General features: G+C 48.7%; 1 protein-coding gene across 1 annotated transcript in view; it reads right to left on the reverse strand.

Moving 5' to 3' along the window:
- Nucleotides 1-12,337, reverse strand: part of XDH (xanthine dehydrogenase) — a gene marked incomplete at its 5' end in the record, with an annotated part of 74,718 nt that overhangs the window by 39,909 nt on the left and 22,472 nt on the right. Inside the window, 5 exon segments of the mRNA XM_008592343.1 lie at nt 3,422-3,531; nt 5,044-5,137; nt 6,501-6,652; nt 7,267-7,359; nt 9,673-9,814. Coding sequence (XP_008590565.1) covers nt 3,422-3,531; nt 5,044-5,137; nt 6,501-6,652; nt 7,267-7,359; nt 9,673-9,814 — 591 coding nt within the window.

Consider the following 12,337-nt stretch of genomic DNA (forward strand, 5'->3'; position numbering starts at 1 on the left):
TTCTTGCGGGAAAGTATCGCACAATGAAACAATTGCTGCCTCTGTGCTTTGAACACACTTTTCCCCCTGGGTCTGAGCCAGGGTCTGTCTTTGGGGACAGGAGTGAGTGCGAGTTACTTTCTGGGAAAGAACCATCTGACTTCAAGCCCTTTCTGTGTCAGGCTCCTCTTGAGGTTTGAGCTCACCCAGGCATTGCAGATTCTGACAACACCAAAGGCAGGAAGTTTAAGGGAAGGAGATCTACTGGGAAAAGCACGATGAGGCTCACTGTTAAGGCCCCCAAATGGCCATGAGCATTCCTTTGAGGCCAGAAGCCCCTCCATGTGACAGAGCTAGTTCAGACTCCTAGGTGTCAAGCATGACCCTGGGGCACTGAGCCTAGAATTTGAACTTGGTTCTGGAGCAGAAGTTCCAGATGCTCACTCCCAGGACTGTGCCAGTCCACGGTGACATTTCAATGGCGTGCCAGGAACTGCCAGCGTCAGGCTGACCACATCTTATTTGAGAAATCTTCCTAATTCTGAATACTAAAATCTCTTTTCTGTTAAAAAAAAAAGCCCATGCTTATGTTAATGACCACACCTGGCAAAATGAAAACTGGGTAGTGCTTTGCCTGTGTCCTCTCCCTTTCTCCACTCATAATTTAAAAAAATTTTACTGGTCTGTGAAATTAAATTCAAAGCTCTGGGAATCACTGTTCACTGAGGGTTGCAATCCGTTGCCGGACACGGAAAAAAGACAAAAAGACAAAAAAAAAAAAACAAAACAACAAAAAAACAAAATGGTCTGTAAGGACAAGCTAGAAAATCATTAAGAAGCGACCTCAGGGACATAATTGCTCTAATTTAATTAGTATTCCCATTAAGGAGGTTGAAATTAACAAGGAGAGAAAGTGCCTCCTAACACTCACTAAAGCAGTAGCTATGTGTGGTAAACCCTTCCCACTCTCCTTGAGAGCTGCTTCTCCAGATCATTTGTCTAATAAGCTCTTCATGGGATGTGTCTTGAGCTGGTAGCTGTTGAGAGAGGAGAGAACCACACCAGGTGGAGCCCCCACTGGTCCCACAGAACATGGCAAGGTAGCAACGGGTGCCCAGACCTGCCCAAACAGGCCAGAAAAGCTGCTCGTGAAGCAGAAATCCATCAGTGCCAGCCCAGAACCAGGTCAGTGAATCAGCACCTTGTCAAGCCCAAAGTCAGCCTGTGAGGGTCTGACTCACAAGTAGCTTCTACACTTAGCACACAAACCCCACGCTCTTCACCAGAGGAAAACAAGTCTCCTCTGACATGGGGCAGTAACACCTAACAGCCAGATGTGTTCTTAAAACTGTGTTGTTAGTGACCAGCTGGCCATCTCCACTGGTTTCCAGACATCTTCTAGGATCCTTAGGAATTATTCATTTTCAGTCCTCACAGTAATCTGCACAGTACGTAGCATTGTGCCCATTTTTACAGAGGAGGAAGTTGGGGCTCAAACAGGTAAAATGACCTACTCAGGATGACATGTCTTGCTGTCCAGTTTCATAGTCCATGCACTATGCATCCCTACCCTGCAACTCCTCATTTTCTGGAGAGGAATAATGTTAGTTCATGAGAGGCAAAGATCAGAGAGAAAAACATCAATGGTAGGGGCTTCCGGTCAAGATGGTGGAATAGACAGTCCCCAGCGTCATTCTCTCCCACAAATCAACCAATTTACAACTATAAAAAAGCAACAACAGGCAAGCTGGGGCCGCTAGAGCTCCAGAGAAGAGGAGGAGAGACCTACAAGGTGTATGAAAGTGGGAGAAGCCATGATGAGAGAAAGAAAAAACTGCTTCAACCATTTCAAGCTTCGGCCATGTTCAGGCTGGAGCTGCTGGGTGCATGGAGCAGGAGCCAGCAAAAGCCACAGCTGTGCCCTTCAGATGAAGCTGCTTGGAGGTGGCAGGGGAGAACAGGGCCATGGTGGCCCCAGACCAGCAAGACCACTAATAGGTTCCCGTGGACTCACACAGGACTGAAGAGCCACAACAACTGAAAAAAAGGAGCCACTCAGAGGTTGGTGAGTCATCGCAAGGGGCCGGTGCACGGCCCAACCCATGGGAAGTGTTTGTAGCATGGGTGGTGGGGGAGACGGGCCCACTGGGGGAACACTGGGGCACAGCAAGGACAGCTGATCTGTACCCTAATAAATGAAGGACCACTCAGAGGAGACTGATCAGGAATATAGAATTGCATGGAGTGCAGTTTGATGAAAATACTCAGGCCCAGACCAGAGTTTCTACACAACCCAGGTGCACTGGATCTCTCAGGAGCCGGAAGTACCCATAAGTCAACCATTAAAACCTGAGCTACACAAAAAGCCTTCCCTAGGGAATCAGCAGCAAAGCAGCAATTTAGCTCAACCACAGAGCTCAAGTACTGGTTCCCACAGGAAGTTCCCCCATTTTAGAAGCAAAGGACAACAAATTAGTAATCCAACACAGAAATGAAAAAACAACAAAGTACCCACAACCAGAGACAAAGTTCCATATTAACTAGTAAAGGTCTCATTTAACCAAAGAACACCTATAACACCTAGAAGGACAGGAAGTCCCCTGGGCTACCAAACCAGAAAAGGGAGAGGGCTGGAGGCCCCTGACACCCGCAACCAATACAGAGGCTGGAGGATGAGGGCATTGGCTATACTCCCTGACACCCACAGCCTGCCCAGCAGTGACCACTTAGCTGCCATAGGAAGCACCCCAGGCTCTCCCAGCTAGGGTTGGGGGGGGGCCTCAGGCCTTGGCCACATACCCTCAACACATACAGCCAGCCCAATGACAACCCTGAGCTGCTGCAGGAAACACCCTGGGCCTCCCAAGCTGGGGTTGTGGGGCACCAAGGGCCTTGGCCACGCCCCCCCTGACACCTGCAGCCAGCCCACCAGCGACCACTGAGCTGCCACAGGAAGCATACCAGCCTCTCCCAAGCCAGGGTGGTGGGGGGCTGAGGGCCTGGGCCACACCCCCTGACATGTGCAACCAGCCCAGCAATGACCACCAAGCCACAGCAAGAAGGGCCCCAGGTTCCCAAGCTGGGATGGTCGGGGGTGAGGGCTTTTGCACACCCCCATGACAGCTGCACCCAGCCTGGCAAGCCCCCTGGTCTCCCCTGCGGAATAAGGGGGGTGCCACAGGCCTCTATCCCACCCCTCCTCCTTTCTCCTTCTTCCATCCCATTTCCTTCCCCTTTCCCCTCCCACTCCCTCCCACCTGCTCCACAACAATATCCTAGAATGTAAAAAATAATAATAAAATTATGTTTTCTTTAAGAAAAATGTCAATATTAAAATTAAGAGCTGCTAACATTGGTCCCCAAGGCAAAAGTTGGCCCTTTGGCTGGATCCTAGAAGTAGGAATAATTTGGTCAAAGCATGGACCAGCTCCTGACATCTCACCTCCCTGCTGTAGGGGATTTCTATGGTGAGCAGTATCTCCTCCGGACTTAGCAGGGTCTTTCTGTAGCCAGGGAAGAAGGTGTGATCCATCTGAATAGTTCTCCTGGTGCCTGTACAGAGATGAGATGAAGAGGGATCCTCATGAGGGAGAGGCTGCGGACCACATTGGGGGCAGAGGACAACCCACCTGTGGGATTCTTCACTCTGGTCTCTGACGCCCACAGTCAGAAAGAGTGACCAGCACAATTGGAGCCAAGTCCTCCATCTGGAATCCTTAAGCAATGGTGTGATGGTGAATGTTTAACAACCAGATCTTCAGGGGAGGGGAAAAGCCCAGATCAGAAGCATTTGCCAGTTTCTGTGGTGTAAATACTCCCACCACAGCCACTTTCAAGCTACCAAAGTGACATCACTGAATGTGAAGTTGGGAAGAGGGCAGCAAGGAGTTAAGACTGCAGCCCTGAACACTATCCTCTCTCTGCAAGGCCTGTTTACAAGGTTGGCCCTTGACTGACATCTGGGAACTTGTATTTCAGAAAGTGTCCCACCATTCCATGATAAGAGTGACTCACTGCGCCTCAACTGTACAAACAACACAGTTATGCTGAGCTCCTGCTTTCCTTCTGGGAATTCTGACTTTTGGTATGTGCCAGGCAGAGGCTGCCTATGTGACCAGCCCCCCAGAAAACTCTTGGTGCTGAGTCTGTTACAATCTTCCCTGGTAGACAGCACCTCACAGGTATGTCACAACCCATTGCCAGAGGAAATAGGCATATCCTGTGTGACTCCACCGGGAGAGGGCTCTGGAAGCTTGTGCCTGTTCTCCTCCAGACTCTGCCCCATGCACCTTTCCCTTTGCTGCTTTCGCTTTGTGTCCTTCTGCTGTAATAAATCATAGCCATGAGTCTGACTTTATGCTAAATCCTCCTAGAAAACCGTTAGGTCTTGGGGACCCTCTGACAAGGCTTAGATGCACAGTAGTGCACCATTGTAGAGCATCTCCACTGTACAGACGCGATAGATGTTAATAACTTCACAAGCAGAGATAACAGTAAAATGAAGCAATTAGGAAGTGAACATTTTGAGTATTTATTATTACTAGCTGTCTAGTTTCATCGTCTGCCCCTGTGTATCCCCACCCTGCAACTCATTGTCTGGAGAGGAATAGGGTTGGTTCATTAGGGGCAAAGATCAGAGAGAAAAACATCAATATTAAAGTTGAGAGATGCTAACGTTGGTCCCCAAGGTAAAAGTTTTGAATATAATTTACTTCATTTCAAGTTTATATAATTTAATTTTTAATAATGGTTGTGTTTAACACACAGCTCACAGAATTCCTGAGAATCCAACAATTGGCAGTAGTGAGCCAGTGCATCCTAGCCTCAGCATACCACAGGGTAAGGCATCCAAGTGGCAGATTTTGTTGTGAATTCTTTATAAAGGAAAGGTCCAGCTCTCCTGGCCCCCAACCTCACTGCACCTCCTTTGCAGCTTCCCTGGATCCAAACCTTAGGACAACCGGGTTACTGAACTTTGGGCCCTGTTGTTCTAGAAATGACCTATTTGGTGAGACTTTTCTCCCCCAAGTCCTTCTTTCTGTACCTCTGCTTCAGGCAGCTCACCTCTGGACACAAGGGTCAGCTTGGCCCCGCTGGCCATGAACACAGGGTTGAGGTCGGAGATGGGGCTGGCAGTGATGATGTTCCCTCCAATGGACTAGGACAAGCAGAGAGTGTGCCATGAGAGCCCACCCTAGGAACCCTTGCTCACACATGAACCTACCGAGGACCTGCACCCCCTGTAAACACAAGACTGGCATACTAAGGACTTGGGCATTCAGAAAAATGTGCAAAACTTGAAATCAGAACACTTGGCATGGGAACCTAGCTCTGAATCTACCAGGCAAGCTCCTTTAAATTTGTTTGTTTGGTGCGGGCACGACACCGAGGGTTGCGATCCCGTTGCTGGTCACGGTGAGGGCGCGACACTGAGGGTTGCGATCCCGTTACCGGTCATGAAAAAAGACAAAAAGGAAAAAATAATAATAAATAAATAAATAAATAAATAAATAAATAAATTTGTTTGTTTGTTTGATTCTTACCCAACCTTTTTCTGGAAGGATTGAGGTGGTTTATCACAGAGGCCATTGAATTATTAAAATGGAAATGGAAGATAAGGATCAAGGAAAAAGAGGAGGGAGACTTAAGGTTGAACAATTTGCTCTATTTGGATCTGAACTTCTTGGCAACTTGGCAAAAATGTAAAGAGAATCAAATACAGAATTCTTATTATTAGGAAAGAGGAAGAAAATCAGTTGCACAATGAAAACAAAATCCTTCCTAGAAGTAGATTCTAGCAGAACTAGGGAACTCAGTAGAGATTTCTGAGTTTACACTTCCTCATCTATAATCAGAAGTGGCAGGTGCTAGGGGCAGGGTGAGGGAACTGGGAGTTGGCTGTTTTGTTCCATTTTAATTTAAAAACAATAAAAAAAAAATAGAATGGAAGGAATAGATTTCCTCTGAACACCATAAACTGCTTTGAACCCAAATGGCACAGGGTGTGTGAACCACTTGCAAACTGGGGTTTTGGGGGCCAGACTGAATGCCGATTATGAACAGTCGGTAGAGGGGCTCTGCCTCTGGTTCTCTCCTGGATTCTGAAAGGAAACCCCTCTCCCAATTTGGCTTCTCCCTAACACATCTCTCATTCACCTATGACAGTCTTGGCCAAGTTCAGGAAGAGGGAAGCAGGAAGCCATACCTCTCCAACCTCAGGGCTAAAGACTAAGAGAAAACGAGCGGATGTTTCTCAGAGTGGCCCACAGACCACCTTCATCAGAAGCACACAAGGGGCTTGTTAAAAACCTGGTCCTGGGCTCTATCCCAGACCCACTGTGTCAGAATCTCTGAGGTTAGGGCCTAGGAATCTGCATTTTAATAAGCACCCCCCAGGAATTTCTAAGCCCTATAGTCTGAGGCCCACTGGGCTAAAAATTGGGAGTCCGCAGCAGGCCACCCTGCTTTCTGATGCAAGGCCCCATCCTGTGGGCCTTGCTTGCATCTGAACAGAGACTCACCGCCACAGACTTGACTTGCTTCCCAGCAAACCAGCGCAGCTGCTCCAGGACTCCTCTGAACACCTCTGTTTTCTGGGCAGGAAGCTTAGAAACTGCATGAACTAGGGTCTTTTCCATACAGCTCAGGGTGCAAGCGGCCCCAAAGGTGATACCTGGGGACACATACATGTTCAGAATAACAGCAATCTCCATTAAAGCTCAGAAAATGCTTTCATATACAGCTGCTTGAAGCTTCACAGCAACCCAAGCAAGGTTGAATCAGGACTCACATTTTTAAATGGTTGAGGAAATGAGTCCCAGAGAGGTTAAGCAACTTAACCAATGCCACACAGTTAACAAAAGAGCCAGGACCCAAGCCCAGGCCTCTTGATCCTACAGCCGATGTCCAGTGGTTTTCAACTCAATAAAACCAGAATCTCTGGGGCTGAGGTCCTGGTAATTTTTTTAAAAAGCACCCAAGCACTCCCCGCAACCCAACACTCTCCCCCACATCCCCCACCCCATGAATGATTCTAATGTGTAGCCAGGACTGACAGCAACTATTGAAAATCTCACAGCCTCTTGCCCACTGGGACCCTACCATGGCGCTTGGTAGAGAAAAGGCAACGAAGGGTGTCCCCTTCCCCCGACACCTCCTGGGCAGGGTAGCAGAAGCAGGTGGCATCCAGAGCCAAAGGGGAGCCCACCCTATCACCTGCCATCCCCCCTCAGGACCCACCCCCAGTATCACAGCCCCTCTGTGGGCTCAGGGCAAACCTCCCCATACCCTCCGGTCCATGCTCTACTGAATTCAGCTCCGGGATCCAGGCTGGGCAGACGATCACAGGAAACAGCTTGTTCTTGAACTTCATCTCAATGCCTTGAGAGAATCAAGAAGCCTGGAGTTAAAGCCCGTTGTTGTTTCGTTAGGGCAGCCTCAGCAGTTTTCCCACCATTACACATAGGATACAGGACATACAATCATAACATGCTCCGTGGGTGTCTCAGGATGAGGAAATGCAGTGGACAAGGTGTGGAATTAGGCACAGTCTCTGGACTTTCAGCCCTGAAACTCTTGTCTTTCTCTCTCTCTCTCAAAGAAATCTATCCAAATTAAAATGACATGAACTTGAACTCACCCTAGTGTGTGTGTGCACGCGTGCATGTGTGCAATAGCAACATGAGAAAACACAGGGAATTAAGGTATGTTATGAACTCTTCTAAGCACTTCCTATTTTAACTCATTTACTCTTCACAATGACCCTGTGAGTACTGTGATTGTCTCTGTTTATAGACGAAGAAACTGAGACACAGAGAGCTTGGGTTTCTTGCCGAAATCCCACAGCTAAAATAGACAAATATCAATACTTGAGCTATATTGTCTCTGTTTATAGACGAAGAAACTGAGACACAGAGAGCTTGGGTTTCTTGCCGAAATCACACAGCTAAAATAGACAAATATCAATACTTGAGCTATCGTTAGTGTTAAGGTATAATAGTAATAAAAACACGAAAGTCTAACATTAAAACAAAAAAGAAAAATAGGAGGGAAAACCTCAAATCTGCCTTCCAGTTCCCAGTATCAATCTGAGTTCTTCGAGGTGTGTGGCTTTTGGGGGCCACACATCTGTGTCCAGTTTCTGTCCTTCCCAACTGATCATGTCAGAAAGCTCTGCAAAGCAGACAAGCCTCTGTCCCTCAGACCAGCTGCATGGCACCTCTCCCAGCCCCGCCATAGGGGCTACAGATGGGAAAGGTTAAAAAGGAAATGCCTGTGTGCACCTCCACCCCAGGTGCTGTTTAGGATTTTGGAAGGGGGGTCCCAGGCTTTGAGAAGTCTGGCTTGTTTGAATATCAGCTCCCAGGACAAAGAACACAGATTGAAGTAGTAAGTCCTTTCTTGATAAAGTTTTCTCTATACCCTCCTTCCCCAATACCCTGTACTAGCTGCGGGTGGTTACACTGTTGGGCTCTGTGCGTAGAACAGATGGAAGTGTCTTAAGAAATTATTTCCAAATGCAGAGCCTATAAAATTTTTGTGAATTCCTTTCTCTTTGAATCCAGGGCATGGTATGACTTGGGTTCAGGACATGATATGACTCAGGGCAAAGAGCATGTCAAGTGTCAAAGGATCTACTAAGATTCTTCCAGCCACCTTAAATTATGCTACCCCTGGACCCTAGGGCCATGACTATATGGGCCATGAGTCCTATTTAGCCACAGTTATCAGAGTCACATCACTTGAAGCCACCCTGCTGCCCCCGCACCCCCCTGCTACCCCCGTGTGTCCCAGAACTACAGCTGGGGCCTCTGCTCTGTATCTGTGCTCACAGGGGCCAGCTGTGTCCTCCATCAGCACTGAACTGAGTCAGGACCCCTCTCTGCAGCTGAGAATCCAACCAGAATCCAGGAGAGAGGGGCTCCTTCCAGAACCAGAGCAAAGAGTCTTCCACAAACTGGACTTGACTGCTTAAAAGTATATCATGCCCCCCCCAAAACCAGAGGCACCTCTGACATCTCTCCCTGTCTCTTAAAGCACCAGGGCTGAGAGCTGCATATCCTGAGCCTTTCTGGCCTGTTCAACTATTGAGGGCCTCCTCATGGCCCAGGTGGGGCACCAACAGGGCAGGTAGCCATGGTCATAGGCAACACAACCACAGTCACATCTGGACATCTCCTGTCCTTTACCTTATCACACCATTCTCCAGAAAAATGGCCAGAGAGGGGGAAGAGTGACATTTATGGAACCCCTAGTGTCCATTAGACACTTGCCCAGACACTTTGCCTATATCACTCCCTCCTCCCTTAGACTAGGAGAGCCTTGAGGAGAGGAATCATGTCCAGTTGGTCCTTGTATCCCAAGCCCTTCCCAGAGTACATGGATCACAGCTGGCACTTTGCAACTGTTTATGGAGAAAAACCACCAAGTATGCAAGGATCTCATTTAATCCTCAGAACAACCCTTTGAGGAGTTAGCATTGCCCTCATAGAAGAAATGGGAAGATGCAGGTACAGCAGGACAAGGAACTTTTCTGAGGACACACAACCAGCAAGTGGTTGAACCAGATCTCTGTGACTCCAAAGCCAGGGGTCTCTGCAGGAATTCAAGTGCCAGGGCTCCTCTGTGGTTCCCAGGCAGTCAGTGGGGCAGGGGATGGGGTGCAGGCAGGCCCCAGCGCCACCCAGCCCTTACCGATCTCCGTGTTCCCCACCACTAGCTTGGCATCGGGGTGCTGAGCTTTGAGGTCCAGCAGCTCCTGCAGGGTTGAGGCCTGGATCCACGTCACACGCTCCCCTTCAAAACGAAGCTGCTTCCGAGGAATGTCTTTCAACCTCTGGGAAATGTCATTTTCTTACCACACGGTCTCCTTCTTTTTACTGCCATTCCCCTGGCAAATTGCTTTAAGTCTGCAATGGGATCAACTCTTCTATTGACTTGTTCAATACTGAATTCAGAAGGAAGATCCATGTCGGAGGAGAAGTGAATGGGAACTAACACATACCGAGGCAGAAACTCTATGGGGCTATTAAATACACACTTCGTCTTGAGAGGACCTCCAGGAAGGAGGCATTGTCAGCCTCAGTTTTACAGGTGAAGGGGGAACCTGAAGATTAAGAAAGGGATGGGACCTGCTGAAGGCCACCAGCATGAGAGGACCCAAACCGACCTGGCTGAAAGCCCAGGTTCCTTGCAGTACCCCACGCTGTCACCAGGAGGCGCAGTGGACAAGGTGTGGGAAGGGATGGAAGTTGGGAAGGAAGAGGTGGTGTCAGAAGGGAATGCAAAGGAGGACTGGCTCTGACGTGGGAAAGGAAGCCCCCACATCAAGCTGACAGTGTTGACAAGGTTTTGCAATCCAGAGAAAGGTCTGCCAGCAGCCTGCAGCATAGCCACTCTTTGCAGCCTGTTGCAACCTACCAGGCAGTCTTCATGAGCTCGATCGACACCCCCGAGAAACGAGCACATGGAAAACTCTGAGCATGACTTGATTCTTTCCTTGCCATAAATGTTGGAGTGAAGGTGAGAAAGTAGCTGTGAGAAAGTGTCCTGAAAGCAGAGCTGCAAGCCGTGAATCGTGTCCTTTTAATAGAGCTCTCTCCCTTTGTGTGTGTGTGTGTGTGTGTGTGTTTTTTTTTTTTTCNAAGAACACAGATTGAAGTAGTAAGTCCTTTCTTGATAAAGTTTTCTCTATACCCTCCTTCCTCAATACCCTGTACTAGCTGCGGGTGGTTACACTGTTGGGCTCTGTGCGTAGAACAGATGGAAGTGTCTTAAGAAATTATTTCCAAATGCAGAGCCTATAAAATTTTTGTGAATTCCTTTCTCTTTGAATCCAGGGCATGGTATGACTTGGGTTCAGGACATGATATGACTCAGGGCAAAGAGCATGTCAAGTGTCAAAGGATCTACTAAGATTCTTCCAGCCACCTTAAATCATGCTACCCCTGGACCCTAGGGCCATGACTATATGGGCCATGAGTCCTATTTAGCCACAGTTATCAGAGTCACATCACTTGAAGCCCCCCTGCTACCCCCGTGTGTCCCAGAACTACAGCTGGGGCCTCTGCTCTGTATCTGTGCTCACAGGGGCCAGCTGTGTCCTCCATCAGCACTGAACTGAGTCAGGACCCCTCTCTGCAGCTGAGAATCCAACCAGAATCCAGGAGAGAGGGGCTCCTTCCAGAACCAGAGCAAAGAGTCTTCCACAAACTGGACTTGACTGCTTAAAAGCATATCATGCCCACCCCCTCCCCCAAAACCAGAGGCACCTCTAACATCTCTCCCTGTCTCTTAAAGCGCCAGGGCTGAGAGCTGCACATCCTGAGCCTTTCTGGCCTGTTCAACTATTGAGGGCCTCATGGCCCAGGTGGGGCACCAACAGGGCAGGTAGCCATGGTCATAGGCAACACAACCACAGTCACATCTGGTCATCTCCTGTCCTTTACCTTATCACACCATTCTCCAGAAAAATGGCCAGAGAGGGGGAAGAGTGACATTTATGGAACCCCTAGTGTCCATTAGACACTTGCCCAGACACTTTGCCTATATCATTCCCTCCTCCCTTAGACTAGGAGAGCCTTGAGGGGAGCAATCATGTCCAGTTGGTCTTTGTATCCCAAGCCCTTCCCAGAGTACATGGCTCACAGCTGGGACTTTGCAACTGTTTATGGAGAAAAACCACCAAGTATGCAAGGATCTCATTTAATCCTCAGAACAACCCTTTGAGGAGTTAGCATTGCCCTCATAGAAGAAATGGGAAGATGCAGGTACAGCAGGATGAGGAATTTTTCTGAGGACACTCAACCAGCAAGTGGTTGAACCAGATCTCTGTGACTCCAAAACCAGGGGTCTCTGCAGGAATTCAAGTGCCAGGGCTCCTCAGTGGTTCCCAGGCAGTCAGTAGGGCAGGGAATGGGGTGCAGAAGGGTGAGCATGGGCAGGCAGGCCCCAGCGCCACCCAGCCCTTACCGATCTCCGTGTTCCCCACCACTAGCTTGGCATCGGGGTGCTGAGATTTGAGGTCCAGGAGCTCCTGCAGGGTTGAGGCCTGGATCCACGTCACACGCTCCCCTTCAAAACGAAGCTGCTTCCGAGGAATGTCTTTCAACCTCTGGGAAATGTCATTTTCTTACTACACGGTCTCCTTCCTCTTACTGCCATTCCCCTGACAAATTGCTTTAAGTCTGCAATGGGATCAACTCTTCTATTGACTTGTTCAATACTGAATTCAGAAGGAAGATCCATGTCGGAGGAGAAGTGAACGGTAACTAACACATACTGAGGCAGAAACTCTACGGGGCTATTAAATACACACTTCGTCTTGAGAGGACCTCCAGGAAGGAGGCATTGTCAGCCT

Source organism: Galeopterus variegatus, unplaced genomic scaffold (genome assembly GCF_000696425.1).
Source record: "Galeopterus variegatus unplaced genomic scaffold, G_variegatus-3.0.2 Scaffold7803, whole genome shotgun sequence".
NCBI lineage: Eukaryota > Metazoa > Chordata > Mammalia > Dermoptera > Cynocephalidae > Galeopterus > Galeopterus variegatus.